Below are 24,145 nucleotides of genomic sequence, written 5' to 3' on the forward strand. Positions count from 1 at the left end.
CCTAATAAAAAAAATAAAAAAAAGTACTTTCTGGTGCAAACAATTTCTTTTTAAATTTCCCTTCAATGTCCCTTTAGGGGCTCCGTGCGATACAATTTTCTGTTTGAAAAAAATAAGAGCTCAAAATTGTTACTTACTCAGTAACGTTTCAACGTAAGTAGAAAATCCTGCAACTGCAGTCTGAGCGCTTTGAAGAAAAACGAAGGCGTATATTACTGCTTTGTTTCCTTTTTTTGTCGCTTAGCAAAGACAACAAAAATAGTAAAAAAAAAAAAAATTAAACGTCTTAGTCGGTTTTCTTTTAGGGGAATTTGATAACTGCGCATGTCAGAGTGGTTCTATTCTGAATAAAGCCATGTGCATATTCATGCACATTATAACCGGATTAATTGATTGTGTGGCCATATAAACTAAAATTCGATTATTTAATCCGATTGTGAAATTGTGTGCCTGTAAACATAGCTGTTGTCACATTTATGATACTCTGGCTTCTAAATATTACGGCGCTTAACGGTGAGTTAGTTTGTAATTCGTTTAGCGCACCACTAGATGGCGCACCAGTGTGAAAATCTCCAACACTGGGGCTTTAAAGTCCAGTTTAAAAAAACTTTATTTATTAATGATGGACAGTTTTTCAGGCAGGAAGGAATTTTGTTAAATTAACATGGGGGTTTTAAGCAAAACAGGATTGATTTCACACTTTTGATTTTTCTACATTGTTGCATATTAGAAAAGGTTGGATTGTTCTGATTTTTTTTCTGCAAATAAAAAGGTGGCATTAATCTAAAACTAAATGTTTTTTTCTTCCAAAAGTTTCTGTACATGGTTGGATTTTTCGACATCATGAGTTGCCACTGCAATGATCAATGCCAGGTCTCCCTCTAAAAGGGATTTTTAATCGCAATGGTGACTTTCCTGGTTAAATAAATAAATCATGAATTTATTCTAAGCCTCATTTGACACAATAAACAGAGAGCTGTATTTAAAGTACACAATTTTAAACTCGTCTCCTCCACTAACCTTGAAGCTCAACGTTTATCGTAAATTCTGGTCTGTTTTAGTCTAAAATCTAAGTTTGTTGAGAAAATTATCTGTAACTTGAAGCATAGAGAACACAGAAGATGAGTTCCAACAGAACGCTGTTTATTTCTTCAACTTATTAAACAGTCTCTAAAAGCAGAAGAAAAAAAATAAAAATAACGGATACAATTTTTGAATTTAAAGAATTTTAAAAATAAGATTAAAAGCAGAAATGTTGGCAGTGAAGTTTTGGGCCATCAGGGGGCTTGGCGCCTCCTGCCGGACAGAGCGGGGAAGTCATCAGACAGAAGAGCGTGGGTTCTGCAGGTGGGACACGTATTCTGCTCCTTCAGCCACGACCGGATACACTGAACACAACCAGAACCACACAATTAAAACCAGAAACCTACGCGGCCCCCCGACGCGTCTTCGTACCCCGAGAAGTGCCTTCACCTCATCGTGGAAGCTGTGTCTGCACTCGAGCACGCAAATGTCCTCTGGGCCCATGTCTTCGTGGCAGATGATGCACGGGTCCTCCACGTTCAGCTGCAATCAAAGCGCAGAGTCAGCAACAAACGAACTGGACGGCTGTCAAAGCTTCAGTTTGACACTAAACGTGATCTAAAGGTCTGAGGCAAGTCAGGGGACGGTTTTTAAAGAGTTTAATAGGATCTACTGTAGGGCTGAACAATTAATCGCATTTTCAATATAATTGTGATTTAAAATAACGCAATTTTCAAATCGCAAAGTCTGCAATTTCTGGCTATGTAACAATTAGGGAATTAGACGCGTCCATTAGGTGTTGGTAAAATGTTTAAGGTGGGTTTGCCTCCACATGGAAGGGAAGACAGTTGCAGCAGTGAGATAATCTAATTTTATTTGTTTTAGAGTTTATATAATCATACAAAGCATTAAGTACAGCTCAATCAGTTTAATACATAGACTTGCTTGTTGGTTGGACTTTATGTTCAACAAGGATTGATGTCTAATTAAATTAAAAGCTGTTCTCTTGAATAATATTCTGATTAATAGAAACATTAAAAGTTCATGTTTAAAATAGTCCTTGTTTACAAACATCTTTATTTAGAAGCCATTTTTGTTGCTTGTGGTTAATGCGGAGAAAAGTCAAAATTGCAATCTTGATTAAGATATATCGTAGGCAGAACGCGATCATTTCTGCTCTGAGTTTAGATGCTGCGGGTCTTTTAGGAACTAATCCACATGGCGAGGAAACAAATTTGTTGTTTGTATATATTTTAAAACGCATGATAAATTAAACTGGGAAAAAAAATCGCATTAAATCACAATATTAAGAAAAAAAAAATCGCAATTAGATTATTTTACAAAGTCGTTCAGCCCTAATCTACTGCTTGGATTTTAGCCCAGAGGTGCACACATGGATCTGAAGGAACGGTTTAGGCACCAATCGCCTGATTATCGCTCCCAGTGTTAATGGCCAGACTTCATGCAGCCGACACCATCAGGCTTACTTCTGCTCCATTTAACCACGTTTAACCATGCAGGTCATTTTCTAACTAAATCTGTAGGATTTAACTACAAACACTGCACATTCTTCTAGAAGTTTTTTTTGGAGAATATCTGTTTTTAGAGACGTTTTAAGGCGACTCAGTCCTGAATCTTTGCAATAATTAAGGGGGAAAAAATAACTAATTGTGTTGAAAGTATCAAAGCATTTTATTTACGTTTGGACGAAAACACGCACTGAACCCTCTGCTTTGCTAAATTTGCTGAATGAGTGTCTTTGACTCACAGCGTTGGGATTGCTGACTCTCTGGGCTGTGACCCGCTGCCACACAAGGTTCTGGGTCACCGAAGGAGAGCCGGCACCTTGGGCTGGACTGGATCGACCCAAAATGTTGGCTCTGGCAGAGTTCAGTCTTTCCTGGAGGAGAGAGAAAAAAAAAAAAAAAACAATGGTCAGTCTGGTCAGTTCAAAGTGTAATATATGAGGAATATAAATATCAGACTAATCTGATATCCATGAGAAATATTACACGGTACGAGTCTCCTTAGATCTGTCCTCACAACAGGACGGCTCCAGAAACCCTACAGAACCTTCTCCTGCTTGAATAACTTCAAAATATTGTCTAAATAAAGCAAATTCGCCTGATATCCACAGGACAATACCTGACAGACGGAGGCTTATTTGACATTAAATAACTTGAAAGCATGTAACTGTGGAACAGAAGTGATGCCGTAAACCTGGCTGCAGAAGTAAAAGAAGAAAAACTCTGATCAACTAAGCTCATTTTTTAATAATCTAAAGCAGGGGTGTCAGGCGCCCAGTGTCCTGTCTGGCAATGTGGCAATAAGAATTTTTGTCTTAATGCCAAAAAGAGCTCATCAGATTTGATTTCACAAGTGGAGCAGTACTGCTTTTGCCATAGTGCTCTGCTTGATTTATGAATGTGAATAGTTTTATTATGATTCATGCGGGGAATATCTGAAATGATATGGACACTACAATGGGAAAGTAGGAGAGGAAAGGAAGAACAAGAAGAAAAAAAGAAAAGGTGAAAGAAAGAGGAGATAAAAGGAAGAGAATGATAAAACAATTATTGAAAAAAAACATGTACTTCGTTTAATTGAAAATATGCAGTTCCTATATTGTCCACGAGGGGCGCTGTGTTTTAATCAGCAGATTAAGCTTCAGATGTGGAAACATTTAAATAATTTCTTAATTTTTATCTGTTTGATGTATTTTGTCATGCAGGACAGTGTTTTTAAGTTCCAAAAAATGTGAATAAATGTTTTTCAACATTGTATAATCACTGTGATCAGTTCTTATGCATAATGCACAAGTAAATGTTTAACTGAGTAAAAGTATTGTTGAAATTGCACATACTTTTCTTAAAAACGCTGAGGTTATTCATAATATATTGTGTAAAAGTGAAATATATTTAATATAAAAATCAACAACAAGTCCACTTTTATTAGTTCTATTTAATCTTGTAATGAGTTTACTCCTGTGGCCCTCTTGAGATCAGATTAAGCTGTATGCGGCCCCTCAACCAAAATGAGTTTGACACCCCTGCTCTAAAGCATTTTTTGCGTACCTGATGGTCGAGGATGAGCTGCGCTACTCCGCTCACCACGTCCTGCAGCGACACGTTGTACAGGCTTCCCGCTCTGGATGTACGAAACTCCTGAATGAACCTCACCAGATCGTGCCTGAAGACGAGCAGAAAACCCGTTTCATCACAAAGATCGATCTCAGACGTGTTTTTTTAAAATCAGAACTGCCCGTGTCTGCAGGTCCAGCCGTTTACCTGGAATAGTCCGGAAACATGGCGGCTAGGCTCTCCACGGCCTTCTCGAACACGGTGACGTGTTGCGGCTCCAGCCTCCGGGCGGCGGGTTTGTGCTGCTTGGGAAGCGGCGACGCGGCTGCAGGAGGAGGAGGAGAGTCGCTGCGGGCGGCCGGAGCCGACGCCTGAGGGAGGAGATCTTTGGCTGCTGCAGGAAGCTGCAACGTCCACACAGAGAAAAACACTTCAGATATTTTAACGTTTTAGAGACGGACTGATCTGTAGTCAAGTACATTTTATTTATGCAGCACCTTTTAGTCCCAAAGTGCTTCACAAAAGAACACGATTTAAGACGAGAGCAAATTTATGATTATTGCCAAATATTCAAGAAGAAAAAGCAAGTTTGAATAAGGATTTTAGCCGCTTTTTTAAATAAATTCAGGCTCTCAAGACAACATAAAAAATAAAGAACACTCGTTCCACAATTGAGGTAATATGGGAAAAGGCTTAACCCGGCAGAGCTGTGAAAGGTTAAGACTCTAGAATAAACAGCGCAAAGACTTTAAATCTGGAGTTATGTGAAGTCTTCTGCTCCTCTAAGAGTTTGAACCATTTTTTTATTTTGATGCATCTGTGTAAGAATAGTCTGAACGAGAGAAATGAAAGAAGAAATAACCCATAAGTTTGTCTCTTTGACTACAACCATCTTTGTTTAGATAAATGATGAAACCAGTTTCATACAAACGGACTTTAGGGACATTCAAGAGATTGTTCAAACACAACATCTACGTCTGGCTTCATGACAGAGTTCAAAAGTATTAACCTGTTTACTTAGAGTTCAGTTGAAGGGAGTTTTTTTTTTTTTTTTTTTTAAACCACACTGTTATTTCTTTTAGGCACTCAAACAACTCAGACATTTTAAAAATATCAGTTTTTCAAGGAGCAGTAAAGCTGAATGTCATCTGCATAAAAGCGATAAAAGTGCTAATATCACATTTATGCAGATGACATTCAGCTTTACTGCTCCTTCAAAAACAAACATCTCTTCACAATGTCTGAATTGCACGTTCATATAGAAGCAAAAAAATAAGAACTGGGCCAAAAACAGAGCTTTGGGGGTGCACCATGTATTAGATCAATAGAATATGACGTGATTTTATTTATATCGACATTAAAGGTGTATAGCCACGTTATTTATTTTGTTTTTATGCATCAGTAGCTCACTCTGGTTGCATACAAAGTTTTTATGAAAGATTATCACGTCCTGCAGGCGTATTAGTTGTTATTTTTGGTGTTTTATCCTTTGTTTTTGCTCTATTAGTAAATAAAGCCTTTCGTGGTTTTTACGTTTTTAATGGAAGTACTTACTGCACATGTGCAGCAGGGGTTAAAACAAGGAAGCAGCTAACGGCCATTAGCATCGGGAGCCGAAACAATGGAGAAAGGTCCAAGATCCAGTGGGAAAAAAAACGCTAAATAAAATAAAAACATGATTCCAAGAGGGAAAAGACTGGAATGTCTCTGGGAATACAGTTTGAATCTTGGTGTATACTGAAGCGGACGCTAAACCTGCCGAGGCTCAGATGTGACCGCAGAGTTGACTGACGTGAGTAAATGTTCTGATATGAGGCTCTTAAATTTTAATTTATTAGTTAATCAAACTAGCATTATGATAAATCTACAATACTGTCGATACATGGCGCCACGTCTGTTTATATCTGCTAATCGCGCCCGGCACTGGCACCGGCATTTATCCACAAAATGGACCATCAAAACAATATCAGGATGGAGGCTTGGTGTATATAACCTTAATTTATCATAAACAACAACATTTTGGACTTTTTGGTATTGGCATATAACGTGTCTATATAAAACTTTTATAACTTCCATTCGATATGTAATGTCAATGCCTATTTCAGACATTCTTTGACCTGCTGATCCGATTTTCTGACTAAAACGTTTAAAGTTCTAGATACAGGACATCCTTTTTTCCATTTGGTGCGTTTACAGCTTGCATATTACAAATGTTCGTCGTTCTGATGCACTCATTAAATAGGAGGGAGGGGAAAAAACTGATGTTTCAGTATTTATCTGCTGATAATTGATCAAAGACAATCCACCATCGCTACATATTAATATATTGACATACAGGTGAAGAATAGAAGCTAAAATAATTTGAGGTGTAAAATTCAGTACTATGACCCATTTAGCATCTCTGCTTCATTAGTTTACAAAATGATTATCAAAAGCGAAGCTACTAATACGTTTTCCAGCTCACTTTCTGCAACCAAAGAATAAAAAAAGCCTGAAAATTTGCACCTAAATACTGACTAAAGTGGAGAAAAGCAGCGTGTTGTGCTGGTCTTACCGATGCAGCTGCAGGCTCGGCACCACCATCGACCGGACGCTGCTCAGAGACCCGTCTGTCCTTCACTTGGTCCAGCTGCTCCTGGAAGCGTCTCTGTGGACAGAAATATATAAACAGGCTTCAAGTTAATTCCTACAAACTTTTAAAAATTACCAATGGCATTTTTTTTCCATCAGATTTGTCTCACATTCAAATTACGATTAAGTTAGGGGTTGTTGTTCACAATTGTCAGCCTTTTCACGAGCGTACAAATCACACCTTGGGGGTGAGTTGTTTACGCTTAAATGATGACTTATTATATACAACCCGTGTTTAGGAGTATGTTTTGTACACTTTTGAAAATGTAGAGAATTGTGGACGACTGTCTGATGAGTGAAATATGAAAACTACAAAAAGAATGGAAATGTTTCTGCTCCTGGTTCATTTTTATTCACAATAAAAGGTCTGACTACAACGGTACCTCAGCACTGGATATGTTCTTCTCCACTTCGTCGACCCTAGCCCTGCAGTTGTTCCTCTTCACTTCCAGCTCCGCACATGGGGTTCTGTACAAGTGACCGAAACAAAAAGTGTTTGAATGGTTTAGTTTGTCAGAAAAGAAAAACATGTCTGTGCTAATTCTCAGTTTTCCGGGTCATCGTATCAGCAAACAGGCTTAAGTCGGAGGCAACCGGACTCTCTAGATCAGGGATGGGCAACTTGCGGCCCGGGGGCCGCACACGGCCCTCGTCATCACTCAGTGCGGCCCGCGAATAGATCAATAATAATTTAATAATGATAAAAAAAAAAAACCAAAAAAAAAAAAAAACCTTGTAATTATACTTTTGACCGATAGGGGGCCGTACCCAAACAATAGCGGGCATGGGCCGCTTTGCATCAGCGAGGAAGAAAGTCAAGAGCCCTGGCCACTAGCAGTGGAATAAAGGGAAAACTTGACGAGAAAGTCACATTTTTCAGACAAAATGGGAAGAAGTATGGACATGGGGAATTTTTTTTTTTTTTGGTCTCTTGTCATTCACACACAACATAAACCGTGAGAGCCGACGTAAGTTTTGAAACTGCAAAGCTTTGTCTTAAGCAGAAGATCAAACGTGCAGCACCGCGTTCACAGACCAGTGTGATGCATTTGTGAGCGTCAGAAAGCTATGGTGCATTCAGGAGCATGGGACATTAGATTTTTCAGAATAAAAACCTAACAGATTCGCATAATCAAAAAGTAACAGAAATACAATTATAGAGCATTCAGTATTGTAAGAAAGCCCACACAGTTTCTGGATAGACACATTATTGTTTCAGTTAAGTTCTGTTCCGTTTTATGCCTCTTTCCTTGTAAATTTGAAATTACCCATGCTCCTGAATGCATTGATATGGAGTTTAAATTCCTTTTTTGCAATTTTTTTTAAAGCAAACGGTTTGTCTTTTGCTTAAGTACATATTAAAATGCATTTATATGCAGAAAATAGTTATATGTTGGTGCAGTAAACATACAGATATAAATTCATCTAAAATTTGTTCTTATTGAGAATAATTTGTAGCGTCTTTCATATCCAATTATTTGAAGTGCGTGATCATGTGGCCCTCCAATGGTCGTGCTGAAAAAAATGTGGCCCTCTTTATCATGGAAGTTGCCCATCCCTGCTCTAGATAAAGGAGAACCACTGAGTTTCAGATCTGTTGACCAACGCCAGTGGAGGTCACCAGGAACTGGAGCCATAACTGTGACCGGCTCTCATCTATAAATGTTTAACTGTGTTTTCTCTCCATTTTTCACAGGGGCAGCAGGTTTCGCTCGCCTTAAACTGTAACTGTGTCACAAGAAATGCACCCAAGCACCTGATTGGTCAACCTGTGTGACAAGCCAGCTTCAGACAAATCATCTCTAACTATAGTAGCCAGTAATAAGTTAGCTAATAAAATGCACGTTTTTTTCTAAAATGCATAATTTCTAATTATTAATTCTTTCTGATATGCTAAATAGTTGTTAATTACTTCATCAGCTGAATTATTGGGGTTCATGGGTGGGTGGGGCTTGTAGTGCTGTACTTAAAGCCGATTGGTCTAAATCTGAGGTTCTTTGCAGCTTGACCAATCATATTTTATGATAATCTCAGTGGCCACTTTGGTTTAAATTATTTCATGGACTGAGTCAATGCAACTATGAAATATTTATCTTATTTTACCATATAAAGAATAAAAGTTTTAAATAATATCCACATATAATTCATATTTCATTCAATAAATTAGCACATTTAAGTATTTATACCTATAATTATTCATAGATTTCCAGATTTGTTTGATCATATATAAATATTTCTCATTTAAATGTAATATGTATACTTAAATGCTGGGATTTAAATACTGACATTAACTCTCCCTTGTGTTTCTGTCAAATCTGTAAATGTGAAAACAGTTTATTTTTGTTTTAACAAACTCCTCTGTGGAAACATAATGAGCTAAAGACTTTAAGCTGCTGTGAACAGGTTCTGTTTGCGTACTTTGAACCGTTCTAAGGCGTAAAAACCTCCATCTGTTGCTCACTTGTGATTTCCCTCCTCTCACCTGTACGCTGCCTCGTCCAGTTTGCTCAGCAAAGCCTTGGTCTCGGCCAGCTCTCTGTAGAGGCCGTACAAACCCTGATCTCTGCTGGTTTCAACCACCGACAGCTGGAGAGAACAAACAAGCAGGTTAATTTCAAACCCCGACGTGTATCTTCATTTAATCAGCCCTAACTCTAAGTATGTAGGACGTTCTTCCAGAGCAAGTTAAAGTTACCTGAGCATTGTGAGACCTCCTGGAAGCAGAGGCCAGCAGAGCCTTGGATCGGCTGATCTCATCCTCCAAACTCATTTTCTCAGCCGCTGACTGATTACTGAGGAAATCGGAGGCATTAGGTGAGAATTTATAGGTCGGGGTTTCAGTAAGTCCTGCGTTTCTTCCTGCTGCTGCTCACCTCAGCTCCAATAATTTGTTGAACTTGGCCGCGTAGCTGGCCTTTCTCTCTCTGATGGTCCTGGAGAGGCTGCACATGGGAGGGGAAAAAAAACAAAAAAAAACACTGAATCAAATTATACTCAGGTCTACAAACGGAGAGAAAATGTAATACAGTATATCTTAAGGTTAAATGGGACAAAAGAAGCTAAAATAACAATAACTGATGATGTTTGGTTAAATATACGTAATTCTGTGATTCACACGTCAAGTTCTGACCTATGGAGGAAATTTTCCTGGACATGCATGGTGCGTTTTTTTTTTTGTTACACCCAACATTAAAACTAAACATTGTAACGGCACTGAGAAGGCAAAATGTTGGAGGAACTGTAGGAATGTGTCTGCAGGAAATTTTCATGTCTTCTGGGAATGTACTAAATCCTACCAGCATCCTATTGGTCAGAAGTGGTAAAAGAAATCAATACTAAAATGGACCTAAATTTACTACAGTTTTCCTGGGTAGTTTACCTCTAGAGCTGAGGAAGTCTGATAGATATATCCTACAAATATTACTAATATTAATAGCAGGGGCAAAGAAAGCTTTAACTCGCAGGTGGCTCGATGCGGAACCGCCATCTTGTTCGGACTGGAAGGACATAATTGAGGAAATTCACACAATGGAGAGACTGACTTTTTTATTAAGACTTGCCACTTATAAATACAATAAATACTGGAATAAATGGAACATTCATCAGAGCTTGACATCAACGGTATAATTAATTTAATTACCTTTTTCCTCCTTTTTTTTTTGATTATTACTCAACTGCTTCTGTCAAACTAGTTGCTCTGTCATTTTTGTTAGAGGGGGGTCTAATTGTTCAATGTATGTATGCATGTGCATTTCTAAAACTACTAAAATGACAAAAAGTATAAAAAAATATATGTTTGGATAAGCTTCAGGGTGTGGGCTGCAGTCTTCACGATCCAGGCCTCAATCTGAGTTTCTGCAAGTTTCAGACCCGCGTGTTGCAACTTTAAGACTTGCTGAAGTTCACTTGATAACCAACGCAATTAATAACTATGTAAATATGTTAGACTGAACAACAAATGGTACAAATAAAGTCTGCTGGTGCATTAAAAATAAAATAAAATAAATACACAAAAGTACTAATTAATTAAAGACATGACTCATGTCTCACAATGCTGTTGAACTGATGAACTATAACCCATAAACTCAACATTCACATATTTGCACATTTTGCATCATTGCATCTCCATCCAGCATTACAAATGCTGCCGAACTCTTAGTTATTAAATGCATTCTTGCACAAATGCCCTTTGCACAATCAAATTCTGCACATACAAATGGTTTTTAAAAATACTCACCTGTACACTGTGACTTTCTCCTGCATTGTCTACATTTCAATTGTTTACTTGATGGTTAAATCTCTGCTGCACCTTATATTGTAATTACATTTTTACTGCAATTTACAAGCTGTATGCAACAAAATTTCGTTCTGTACGCACTCTGTGCATACAAAATGACAAATAAAGTTGTCTAAGTCTAAATGTAAGACAACTAAATGTAATTTAAGGCCATTTCAGAAAATCTGGGCTGCAGCAGAGCGTGCTGCTCACCTCCCCTGTTCCTCCACCAGCTGCTCCATCTCAGTCTTTAGGGACTTCAGCTCCTCCTGGTTGGCTTTCTTCTCCTTCTGGTCCTTCTTCACCTCCTCCTCCAGCTTCTGCTGGAACATCGCCAGCTCCTTATTGGTCACCTATGCAAAAAAAATAAAAATAAAAAAATAACTCAATCACAAACAGCAGGCCCCATGCAACGCCACTGTAGATGCAGCCGCTTTAGACCTACCTGGATATTTGTGGTGATCTCGTTTATTTCCTTTTCCATTAAAATTATCACTTCACCGAGATTTGGATCGAGTTTGTCCCGTGTTTTAGTTTTAGCTATTTTCTGCTCCAGCTTCCTGTTGCTCTTCTCCTGCTTGATGATGTCACCCTGACAAGAAAAGATAGTCAGCAGGGCCTAAAGTTTAAACTAGCCACTCAGAATAACTTCATCTTTATCTTTAACTGTTTTACATTTTGATCCCAAATTTCTTTTAATCTCAACTCCTCTCTGGAGGTCTGACCCTGTTTGGCTAATTTTTCTCATTTTTCATCCAGTCCTTGTATCTCAACACAACAGTATCTCAATAATAGACTAGAAAAAGCTGTTCCTTCGTAACAGCGAGTGAGAATGCTAATCTGCAGAATGATTTGAGCAGAAGATGCAGAAGATCCATGCAGAAGAGAAAAATTAGCTGAAAAACATTGAAATCAGATTTGAAGAATTTGAAAAAATTGAAGAACTTGAAGTAGAAATTTTTTTTAATCAATTTGAAAAAAATTGGAGAATTTGAAAAAAATTTGAGAATTTGAAAAAATTAAAAAAAAAAAAAGTAAAAATTTGAAGAATTAGAACAATTAGAATTGAAAGAATTGGAAGAATTTGAAAAATGTGAAGAATGTGAAGGAATTTGTATCAATTTGCATTGATTTCAATGGGAACAGCAAAAATAAATAAATAAATCGCACAAAAAGAGAAATATTTTAAAAAGTGTAAAAGTTAGCATAACCATGAACGAGCCGAACATTTTGATACCAAAATTGTTGAAATTGGTTGAAGTATGCGGGAGTAGTTAGACGCCGACGGAATAATAATAATAAAGAAAAACAGGAAAACAATAAGTGAGAATGCTGTATAGCATTCTCACTGAATAAAGATGGAGATCCGAGACAAATGAAAAAGAGTGCAAAAGAGTTTATGTCCTTGAGGTTTTTCACCTTCAAACCCCGAACTTATGTTACAGACCAACAAAAAGCAATGCATTTTTAGAGTGGAAAGAAAATATCTGTAGTTCAGTTTTATTTATTTTTTTACAGGCAAAAAAGAAAAATGTATAGCATGCATATGAATTTACCCCGTTTGCTACGATACCACTGAATAGAAACGACAGGAATCAGTTGCCTATTTAGTAAATTAGAGTCCTCATGTGAGAGATTTATTCTCAACATAAATCCAGATGTCGTGTGAAGGTTTCAGAGGTTGATCAACCAGCATCTAAGAGCCGGGGAACACAGCAGAGGTCAGGGAGGAGGGCGTGGAGATGTTAAAATCTCACAGAGCACTGTCCAACCTGGTGACTTCCCCGTCATGTAATAAGACGAGACTAAACTTACAACCAGATGCAATGTAGCCGTTCAGATCAAAACTCCAGTGTTCCAGGTCCAACACAACCTCAATCTACTCAAACCCTGCAAGCGACCAGATTAACCGACTTCTGTGTGTCGAGCAGAGACAAAAGGTGGCCGAGAAGCAGAGTTTGTGACACCCCATGTTTAGATCAAACCACATTAATGCACTGAAACGGTCTAGTCAAAGGCCGACCAAAGATCCAAATGAGAATCTGTGGCCCGCCGCTTTTTTTTTTTTTTAAGAAACATTGAAAGCCGTGGAAGATATTCTTCTATCTCCACTTGTTTTTGTCCATCAGGTAAAATAAAAACAAAACGAAAACTAAAGACACTTTTCAAACTGGCTAAATGTCAACATACAGTAGTTCACCATCCCAAGCATGATGAGAACTAAAAATAAATGTATGTAAGGCTAAAACTGCGATGGGGACCGATCCAGGGAGATAAATCAAGAGGTAAAAAAATTATCCGTAGAGATATTTGGAGATATAGATGCAAAAAATGTTATCAGCACAAAGACAGATGCTCCATGGAGCCAGGATTTTAAGGTGTGAAAATTTATAAGGGGACATATTTTATTAGTACTGTTGTATATCAACACCATCAGCTCGTGTTGCTGAAACCCTCTATTCCATCAAATTACAGCATTTTCAGCCTAAAAGTCACAATTTCTTTCATAGTTTGCCTGATACTGCAAATCAAACATGTTTAAATTTTTTTATTTATTTTGACCAACATGAACCAAGGGGTAAACATAACCGTCTACAGCCACAAGAGGGCGCTCCAGGCTCGTCAAAACTATATGCTGCTCTTGTTCCGCTTAAAAATTCACTGAAACATAAACTTGTAGACAACAAAGACTGAACATGTGTTTGTATGTTGTTTCGTGTTTGTATGTTGTTTCGCTGCTAACATCCGTGTCGTACTGTTAGCTTAGCATGTAGCACTGTTACGCTCACGGTCCAATTTCAGCGTAATTTTGACAACTTTCAGCGTAACGACCCGGCTGGTTGGAGTTACTGGCCTGTTGTGCTAATTTACTTCATTAAGCCTATTATAGATGCAGCTGTGTAATTGAATAAGTTGCCTTACTACATTAAATGTCAGTTGTTAGTCTTGGATTTTGTGACATAAATTTCTAAATAAACGGCACTTGTGTTTTTCCCCTCTTTATGACACATTTCTTGATTGATGCGACTCATATTTCGTCAGCGAATTATAGTCCAAAAACTACGGTAAATGTTCTGGTGGATGTTTTTTTTGTTATTTCTGTAATTGTGTGTAACTCACCTGGCATCTCTCGAAACGTTCATCAAGCTCGGTGTTCACCGCAACGCTACTCGTGGCCTCACGACGCGTCTATAGGAGCAAGAATAAGGACGTTTTATGAAGGCGTTGGACATGTTTAAACGGGGCTGATTTAAAAAGGCGGGTGAAACGTCGGTCTTCACCTGTACTGCAGCGTGTCGACTGCCGCAATTTCCATCAGTATGTAACATATTTCCATGCGATGCTGAATTAGTTTCCGAATTCCCATAAATATCGTCCAGAGCGTCCAGATCTGGCTCCGTGTGACCGTTGGGTAAATAGTGGGCCGATAAGTCAAAGTTCGAAACATACCATTGGGACACGGCGTCTCCTTCTGAGCACAAATACGGATTTGGGAGAACAGGAAGTGATCCAGAGCATATCGGGGAGGAGCGGTCCAGGCAGTCTGTGAAATCTTCAGCCGTATACAGGTCAGGTGTTGTCATATTAGAGTGAGTATCGACTATTTCATCCAGGTCGTCCAGGCTCGCTCCGTGTCCGGCCTGCTGCAGGGAGCCGGCGTGCTGCGCCAGCCCGATGCACATGCCCAGCTTGATGAAGCGGCACGACTCCAGCAGGAAGGCCTCCAGACCGCCCGCCTCCGCCATCTTCCTTCTTGCCTCGGCGGGAAAGTTTTCCAGCTCTCCCACCAGCAGGCGGTCCCCGTCCGCCAGCGGGCCGTGCTCCTCCAGGATCTGAGCAAAATAGCTGCAGCAGGAGAGAAGATCCACGTGTTTAACACATCATTTTCTGTTATTTACAGAAGAGCTGGCAGAACTCAGCTTCACCTCAATTACATAAAAAGACACTTCTAGAAGCCGCCTTTAATTGTGCTGAAATAATTACTTTAACGCTAAACTGACTGAGACAGAAGAGCTGTTCTTGTCTCTGTGCGATAGTGAATTAAAATTAGGGCTGAACAATTAATCGCATTTTCAATATAATCGTGATTTAAAAAAAACGCAATTTCCAAATCGCAGAGGTCTGCAATTTTTGGCTATGTAACAATCAGGGAATTAGCCACGTTCATTAGGTGTCAGTAAAATGTTTAAAGTGGGTTTGACACTTGCAGCAGTGAGATAATCTAATTTTATTACGTGTTTTAGAGTTTATATAATCATACATAGCATTAAGTACTGGTCAATCAGTTTAATACATAGACTTGCTTGTTGGTTGGACTTTATGTTCAACAAGGATTGATGTCCAATTAAATTAAAAGATGTTCTCTTGAATAATATTCTGATCAAAAGAAACATTAAAAGTTCATGTTTAAAATAGTCCTTGTTTACAAACATCTTTATTTAGACGCCATTTTGTTGTTTGTGGTTAATGCAGAGAAAAGTCAAAATTGCAATTTTCAGAACTCAATCATTTCTGCTCTGAGTTTAGACGCTGCGGGTCTTTTAGCAACTAATCCACATGGCGAGGAAACAAATTGATTTGTTGTTTGTATATATTTTAAAACACATGATAAATTAAACTGCAATAAAATTAAAATTGCAATATTAAGAAAGAAAATCGCAATTAGATTATTTTCCAAAATCGTTCAGCCCTGATTAAAATAAAGATATTTGCTGAAATATCAGCTTCACGTTAAAGCTTTTAGGGATCCAACACATTCTGGGAACAACTGATGACCTCCCAGTCTGAATGTTAGGGACACGCAAAATTATCCTCATCGCCATACGCCGCTACGCTTTGCCTGGACAGCAGTGAGCTCATTATTAAAGCACAACGCATACAGGTGCTACATACCTGCAGTACATTTGGTTGTGCTTAATGCAGCATTAAAAGAAGACGTCCAAGACAAGAAGTTGTGAGGCTGGGATGGAAACAGCAGATTGAATTTTATACGTTGGCCCAATTACTGATTATCTGGTGTTTATGTTTGCTTTGAATCTGAAGCAGAAACAACTGGCCACAAATATCCTTGCATATTGCATGTTTTCTCAGATTTTTAAGGTCTTAGATCATCCAGTTCTTAAACTTGAATGAAATAAACAGAAATTACGCTTTATGCCAACAACCAGAAGCAGCTCCAAGAGGTTCTCTAATTTTGGCAAGAAATTTTTAACTTAAACAACTTAATTTAATTTCACGCCTACAGCAAATAAACGAGGTTGAAACTTTTACCCAGAGCTAAAACAGGGCATCGTCAGAATTATTTAATTAAAGATCAGACTGTATGAACATTTTAATTTGGTTTGCTTTTTTTTTTTTTTTTTTTACACGTTTTAAAAACTGAACACATTGTTTAACCTTAGAGTATCTAATTGTATGGTTAATGTGTCAGATTTCAACAGTTCAGGAGGAAAATAAGCCACTTTTTTGACATCTTTTAATGTTCTTATAAATAAAACACACATAGCTTCACATGATTATTCCAAAAAAGTAAAAAAACAAAACAACTGAACTTTTTTCTGTAGTTTGAAGACCTTTCGCTTCCTCTCCAGGAAGCTTTCTCAATTCAAAAAGTCTGGAGTAATGTGGAGTACCAAGCTTTATACTACTGCCCAACAAAGGCCTAATAATGGCTTAGATAAGTTTCACCAACATATAGCTTTACATGTTCCATATGAAAATTACCAGACTGTACAGATCTAGAGTTAAAATATCAATATTAAACTATCTTTGGTACTTACTCATACAAACTTTCTTTAGTGGGATCAGGGTTCTCTAAAATCTTTCTATAGGGAGTTCTGCTTCTGCCGTAGTGGTATCGGTCCTCAAAATCCGCCACCTGGTCTCGGAGGTGACTGGGAACACTGAACGGGTCACCAGGGTGAAGAAAAGATCTGCGAACACCGCCGGGAGAAGCCGTGAAGATGGTGGAAAGAACGGGTTTCAGGTCCACCCAGGTCGTATGTTCAACTTACAAAGAGTCGTCTTCAAAAAAGTCTTGATCCCACTCGTCTCTCGGCGTTACCGGCCTCATCCCAGACAAACCAGAAACACCCTGGGTGGAAATAAACGTGACATGATGATGGCGTTACAGTACATCTTTTCACCAGCAAGATCACATTTTTTCAGACTTTCTACCTTTCGTTTCTTTTTCCTGCCTCGATTCTTAGCCTTCGAAGGTGAATTCTGCAATGAGATCACGTTAAATTAGCTTCTGTTAAGATAAACGTCTGATAAACTGGGGTACGGGGTGAAAGTCTGCAAATTTTACAGCCCATAGACATTTTTTCCATCCCTCCTCCTTCCAATTAAATTTTTCGACAGCAATAAAACATACGAGGTCCAGTGAGAAAAGCAACTGGATCAAGTTTTAACAATGCCTACTGTATAAATAATTTTATAGTTTAATATGAAAACTACAAATTCTTATCCAATTTAGGTTTTATAAAACAGGAAACGTCAAATTTTTACGAGAAGACAAAGCACAATTTCTTGAATTAAACGTTCAAAATCTATGGAAAACAAAAAAATTAACACGTAGTTACAGGGTATTACTAACCTTAATACCCACTAACGTGTGCAATAATCTCACTACCTCACTGTTGTTCTGTACCTGGTACCACTTTAATGTACATTAATCCATACACTGCAAAAACGGAGCTAAAAACAAGTCAAATTGTCTTGGAATTAGTGCATTTATCCTTGATTTGAGCAGCTAAATAAGATTATCTGCCAATGGAATGAGTATTTTGACCCCTAAACTAAGATAATTAGATTTACAGCACCTGAAATAAGACGACAGAGATGAGTTGTTCCTATTTTAAGTGCAAAAAATTTCATTCCTTTAGCAAACCATCTTATTTACTTGCTCAAATCAAGGACAAATACACTCATTTCAAGAATATTTGACTTATTTTTAGTTTTGTTTTTGCATTGTATGTATATAAGTCACCTTAAATCTGTGCTTTATTTCCTTTTTTTATTTTTTCCGATCCACTGTATATATGTGGACACACTGTATATACCTCATGCACCTTCTTTTGATTATTGAGCCGATATGACACGTGACTTTCTCCACTGTGAGATCAATAAAGTCTATCTTATCTCATCTTAGTTTGCAGACGAATGACAAAAATCACAGAAACAAACTCGACTTCCACTCTATTGTGGAAATAGTTTTTAAATGTAGCCCAGAAATAAAATGCTAAAACAAGCCTATTTTTCCCTAATATTTATAAATATTTCTACCCTAATGAAGTTGCAGACTACTCTGGTGTAGGTTGCACTATAGCCGGGTTCTCGCCAGCGCAGTTCAGCGCAACGGGCCGCTATGCTGTCAGTTGTTTAAATTACTCTTTAATTAAGTTATTACGCTGATGGAAAGTTAGCGTAACGGCTCTATGGGTGACAGCTGGGCTCCCTTTCCACAGGGCTTCCCCCACTGACCCGTTCACTTCTCCCCAAATCGTCGCACTTCTTCCGCTAACAGCACCCAGTGACTCCTGTCTCCTCCCTGCAGCCGCAAACCTGACCAAAATAACGAGCTGCTGCTGGACGTAAAGACTTAAAATCTACCAACATGTGGAGAACAGCCAGAAGAAAACATGCGGCCGTCTTCATAGATGAGATAAACACATATGTGTTGTTCGAAGGAACTTTCTCAGGCAGACAGACAAGAGAAAATAAATGCTGAATGGTGCTACGTGCTAAGCTAACGGTACGACGTGGATGTTTAGCCCCAGTTCCACCGGCTCGTATTAGCAACGCACCGCTTGGCTTCACCTGCTTGCAAGTGTTTCAGGGGTTTCAGGGCCAACCCGGGTTTCTCCGGCACTGAAGAACAACAGGGCCAAACCGAGCGGACGCGAGAGAAGCTTTGACTGAACACGCTGTTGTTAAAGATTCTCAGTCATCCAGGTCATGATCAATCCAAAAAAGGTAAAAAAAAAAAAAAAAAAAACAATTGGACTTATATTCTGAAGCTAAAGACGTTTCGCTTCCCATCCAATGAAGCTTTATCAATTTAAAATGTCTGGAGGTTTATAGACCTGCGAGCGAGGCCTCGTTAGAGCTTAGATTAAGTCAAGCTCTAACGAGGCCTTAAATACTGAAGCAACAAAAACGACAAACTAAGCTATCCTTTCAGCTACATATGGGTCCCAACTTGATTGAAAATGTTTGCTGTCTTTTGTTGAGTTTAATGACACCGCTGGACCTGTGAATGAACTTACAATTTAATTTAAATGAACGCATAAAACGCGACTCAGGAAAGCAAAGCACTTTTTCTAGCCAACATTTTCAACTTGTCTGTGAAATTATCTGCCTCAAAATGAATAATTGTCCTGCTGGCAGGCCAAATATGCACCATTGATGAACTGCAGTCTGAAAGTCCTGGTTTAGGGTGCAGCTACAACCGGAGGCCAACATCAGTCTATATAGATGCCCTGACCATCAAGTAGCAGGAATATAAACGGCCATTATCAAGTTAGGCAGAACCAAAACGCAGAGGGGAAGTAATAATAAGACTGGGATTATAATCTGTAGCGATTTTTAATTTATTTTTTTTTTTAAGATTTTAAATGTAAAATTTGCATCCAAGTGTAAGGGAAATGCTGCAGCCGCCCGACCTCGGCACACTGAAGCCACTTGGTCAACCCTGCGCTCCGCTGTATACCAAAGTACTCTAGAGTCAAATGTGAGGCCATCTGAAACTTGTTGCAATGGCCTAGTCAAAGTCCAGATCAACACAGTTTTGCATTGTATTACATTGAAATGACTGTTGTCATTTCAGCTTTTAACTTTTTGCTCTCTCTCTCTTTTTCTTCATAGTAGGTACACCTGGTCTGACGTTCTGTTAACTGTGACATCATCCAGAGAAGACGGCTCACCCGCTACTACCATCTAATGTAGAACAGATTACTAGATCAATGTGTGCTTCTGTGCTTTTTTGTTTCTCTTGTTGTGTCTCTGCTCTGTCTTCTGTAACCCCAGTCGGTCGAGGCAGATGACCGTTCATACTGAGCCCGGTTCTGCTGGAGGTTTTTCCTTCCCGTTAATGGGGAGTTTTTCTTTCCACTGTCGCTTCATGCTTGCTCAGTATGAGGGATTGCTGCAAAGCAATGTAAAATGCAGACGACTCTCCCTGTGGCTCTACACTTCTCCAGGAGTGAATGCTGCTTGTCAAGACTTTGAAGCAATCAACTGGTTTCCTTATATAGGACATTTTTGACCAATCTGTATAATCTGACCCAATCTTTATAATCTGATTGATTTTGACTTTGTAAAGTGCCTCGAGATGACATATTTCATGAATTGGCGCTATATAAATAAAATTGAATTGAATTGAACACTGTGGTGGAACCTTTCAGCGAGCTGTGCAGAAAATAAAGTCTGCAAAACCTCCATTAACGTACAATTAACTCCCTAATATAAGAAAGGCTGGGCTAAGATCCCTGGACCACAATGTAGGAGACTGACGAAGTCCTACAGAGTATAACTTAAAATTTCTGCTTCTACAAGCTGTTGAATCCGGGGGTCTACTTACTTCACACCAGGTAAAAACTAAAACTGCACAAAAACTTATTTCCTTTTAAAAAGCAGCTCAGGTTTCCATTAGCAGTCTCTTTTTGCTCATCTACACTTGATAAATGTTCTACTTCTAATAAATCTTTGCTGCCATGTGTACTTTCTGCAGAACCATCAGAGCATTTCGTGTAAAGAACAGCTGTCAGGCATATGTAATCAAGCCAACAACAGCGTTAAAAAAAGACTTACATGTTCATTTTCAGACTTTTTTAAGACAGAACAATGTCCATCTGAAAAACAAACGGGAAAATTTTAAAGCAAGAGGGATTGCTCGTACCATCAAGTGTTTGGGCTGGTTGAAAATACGTACCCATCATATCAAAATATTCATCCAGTATAGTGTGACATGAAACATAGTCCTCTCTATGCTCCTCCAGAGTCCAGATAAATAGCCTCATATCATGGGCTGAAGCCTGTTTTAAATACTCAGTCACAGTCAAGCCCAGGCTTGAAAAAAATTCCGGTTTAGTGTCGAGTTTTTCTAAAATCATTTCCTTTAACGGGTCAAAGTTTAGCAGAATAGCCAGATCCAGCTGCTCCAGGTGTTCCGAGTGCCGGTCGATGAAGGACCGGGCCGCGTTCAGACCTGAAAGCGGGAAAAAAAAAAAAAAAAAAAAAAAAACAGGCCGTCAGGCTTCAGACCGACTCACTAAGCGTCGCCCGCAACCCAGACAGGAGAGTGACGGCTGACCTGCAGTGTCGAGCTGACACGCCCAATTGCTCAGCTTCGAGTTTATACCCACACAACTGCTTAGTTGCTGAATAAAAACTCGCGCCCAGACCCGGTTCTTTCTCTCCAGCAGCAGCTCCACAGCTTGGCCCAAAGTCTCCAGCGGCTCCTGCTGCCAGTTCAGCAGCCTGCCGGCGATGAGGTTCCCCCGCGACCAGTCCAGCTCCAACCAGGGCTGCAGGCTGTGGGTCAGCGCAGAAACCTGGAGGCCCTGCTCCTCCCTCAGAAGGTCCAGGTTCTGGTTGATCTGCAGCAGGACTCGATCTCTGTACACCAACCAGGCTACAGCACAAAAAAAAAAAAGATCATTAATCTGTGTTTTGAAAAAAATAAACGTCTTCTCAGAGTCACGGTCGATGGAAAAGTACCTTTTTGTTGACTCTGTGCTCCTGGGTTGTCTTTCTTCTGCATAATATCGTCGCCGTTGGTCTGATTATCCTTAAATGTCTGTTTGTAGGTTTTCCTCTTCTGCTTCTGATCCTCCTTTGACTTTAACTTCTTTACACTGTGAACACAAAAAAACCAGAAGGGAAATAACAGCATGAAACTATGATATTTCACTTCTCCATCTCTATGCTGATGACACAATTGTATATTATTAGAAACACAGCTCCCTGTTGTCTGGATCAGCTGCAGCTTGAGTTTGGCTTTGATTTCACTTAAACTGGCACAAACGCTTAAAATCTGAGGTTGTTATTGATAAAGCAGCAAACCCATATATTACTCCATGCTATTATACAATTAAACTGGAGTCTTAATTGTTTTAAATCAACCCCTTACGCCCAGAGGCTTTTAGGAGCAAATTCCATCTGAAATTACATATCTGATATAAATAGAGTACAGCTCCAAAGTTATAAGGTGTAAATGTAAATTTTAGTAGTTGTGTGAAGCTAAGGCATTAAAGAATACTTTTAAAGTGGAACTACAATTCCAAATGTCACTATGTCTGATTAATAGGTGATTAAATAAAAAAAGTACCAAAATATTAAAAAAAAAATAAACACTGCAAAACTACAAGAAAGCCCTTATGAAAATATTGGAGAAAGTTTAGACTTTTAATATCTGCATCTCGACTATAACTGCAGCAAATCTGGACTGAATCAGCTAAAGTTGTCTCACAGAGGTTTTAGTGGGCTTTGTTATTTTGGCACAATTTATCCATACGTGCCAAAACTGTTCCAAATGGGTTTTTAACTTTATAAAATAAAGGAAGAAGGTCAAATAAAAGCGCTGATATCCAATATAGGACTCCTTCGGCACATGAAAAAGCCTTTGGAAGTAAGATTTACCCCGTGTTTCATCAACATGTACCATTGTGCACAGCATAAATCAACAAAATGAAGAGAAAATCAATAAATTGTTATTTATTATTTTTTAGCAAGCTTCTAGTCCTGCCGACTTTCTCCTCTGCCCTGTTGCAGAAAGTTACATTCTTAACTGCTCACAGCTGCACAAAGCAGCGGTGCGTTTTGTGAGCTCCGTTGTGCAGTGAGATTATTTCTCCAGTAGACGTTAGACAAGACTTCCCGTATCTTGTTTAAAGATGTAGGACTCTAGTTTTTAATTTTACCGACCTTGGGGGAGTGGAGTTAAACATTTCTGGCAGCGAAGCGTTTTTTCAGAGAACGTCAACAATATGTGAAAATGTTGAATGCCATCTGGTGTGCTTAAAGTGCTGTAAATCCAAAATTATTTGTGAAAATAAAATTTAGGGACTTGTTTTTAGAAACCTTAAAGTCTCCGTGGAGGTCTTTAGGGAATAAAATAAATAAATACATGACTATGTCTGACCTACTTTTCAATTAAATGGCCGTGGCTCTGCTCATACTGAATGAGCAAAGCTTAAGTGGTTAATGTAAACTTTTAAAGCCCTTAGAGCATATCGTTTCTAAAATAAAAAAAAAATAAAAAAATTTAAAACTATGCAAAAAATAAATAAGCAATTTACTTAACAAAACTAATAAAAACTTTTTAGTAATTTTGGCCTTTTTTGCACAAATTAGTAATTCCCAACAACTAAAAACAGTTCTAAGAAACACAAAGGTTTCCACTACCTATAAAAGCTCTTATATGAGTATAAATGTAAAACATTAATTAATCGAACAGTGAATTAAAAAAAAAAAATAGACCAGTAACCAAATGCAGTGCAGTAAAAATAAACAAAAACTATGAAGTTGCAAACTAGAGGACTTAAAAAGAGATGAAAAAGAAGTTGAACCGAAACATCTAAGAGAATTAAAGATTTACAGATTGATGAAGATTCAATCTTAGTGGAGTTGGGGAGCAAATATGTTCAAAGAAAATATTCTTTCTAAACTTGGTATTTAAATTTTTTTAACTACACTTGTAGATTTTTAGCAACTTTCTCGTTTAGTTTAATATCTTAAGGAGCTAATGCATTTCTGTAATTCAATTAAAAAAAAAGGTATTTTGTAGATTTCAGTGATCTGTTTTCAATGTTTTTTTCTATCAACCCTTTTTCCTTTCCTTCTCATATTTTTGGATATAGCACTCTGAGCAGGAAGCTTCTTTCACAATGTAAACTTAAAATGGAGTAAATGACGGTCGACTGGACAAGTGCAGCAGTCTTTATGATTTTCATAGGCCATAAGAAAACAGTGCTTCTAACTCTGGGTTTTACCTAGCGGTCATACTGTTCAAAACTAACAGAAATAAAAGATTGAAATGTATCAGTGTGTAATGAATCCATGAAAAGTCCCATGCCATGAATTGTTGAATTAAATGGACTTTTTAACGATATGATGTATTGAGACTCGCCTG

General features: G+C 38.4%; 1 protein-coding gene across 1 annotated transcript in view; it reads right to left on the reverse strand.

Annotated features, from left to right (window-relative positions):
- Positions 1 to 1,122: 1,122 nt before the first annotated feature.
- The window catches only part of ttc3 (tetratricopeptide repeat domain 3), a 50,552-nt gene continuing 27,529 nt past the window's right edge, over positions 1,123 to 24,145 (reverse strand). Inside the window, exons 26-46 of the mRNA XM_036143521.1 lie at positions 21,733 to 21,869; positions 21,326 to 21,646; positions 20,945 to 21,220; positions 20,824 to 20,864; positions 17,188 to 17,235; positions 17,025 to 17,104; positions 16,791 to 16,943; positions 14,292 to 14,856; positions 14,131 to 14,199; positions 11,456 to 11,602; positions 11,224 to 11,363; positions 9,614 to 9,676; positions 9,430 to 9,583; positions 9,217 to 9,320; positions 7,118 to 7,202; positions 6,658 to 6,750; positions 4,311 to 4,507; positions 4,098 to 4,212; positions 2,792 to 2,923; positions 1,474 to 1,566; positions 1,123 to 1,388 (exon numbers count right to left, since the gene is read on the reverse strand). Of these exons, the coding sequence (XP_035999414.1) occupies positions 1,278 to 1,388; positions 1,474 to 1,566; positions 2,792 to 2,923; positions 4,098 to 4,212; positions 4,311 to 4,507; positions 6,658 to 6,750; positions 7,118 to 7,202; positions 9,217 to 9,320; positions 9,430 to 9,583; positions 9,614 to 9,676; positions 11,224 to 11,363; positions 11,456 to 11,602; positions 14,131 to 14,199; positions 14,292 to 14,856; positions 16,791 to 16,943; positions 17,025 to 17,104; positions 17,188 to 17,235; positions 20,824 to 20,864; positions 20,945 to 21,220; positions 21,326 to 21,646; positions 21,733 to 21,869 (3,124 nt within the window). The 3' untranslated portion in view covers positions 1,123 to 1,277. The remainder of the gene's footprint in view (positions 1,389 to 1,473; positions 1,567 to 2,791; positions 2,924 to 4,097; positions 4,213 to 4,310; positions 4,508 to 6,657; positions 6,751 to 7,117; positions 7,203 to 9,216; positions 9,321 to 9,429; positions 9,584 to 9,613; positions 9,677 to 11,223; positions 11,364 to 11,455; positions 11,603 to 14,130; positions 14,200 to 14,291; positions 14,857 to 16,790; positions 16,944 to 17,024; positions 17,105 to 17,187; positions 17,236 to 20,823; positions 20,865 to 20,944; positions 21,221 to 21,325; positions 21,647 to 21,732; positions 21,870 to 24,145) is intronic.

This window comes from Fundulus heteroclitus, chromosome 11 (genome assembly GCF_011125445.2).
Source record: "Fundulus heteroclitus isolate FHET01 chromosome 11, MU-UCD_Fhet_4.1, whole genome shotgun sequence".
In the NCBI taxonomy this organism is placed as follows: domain Eukaryota; kingdom Metazoa; phylum Chordata; class Actinopteri; order Cyprinodontiformes; family Fundulidae; genus Fundulus; species Fundulus heteroclitus.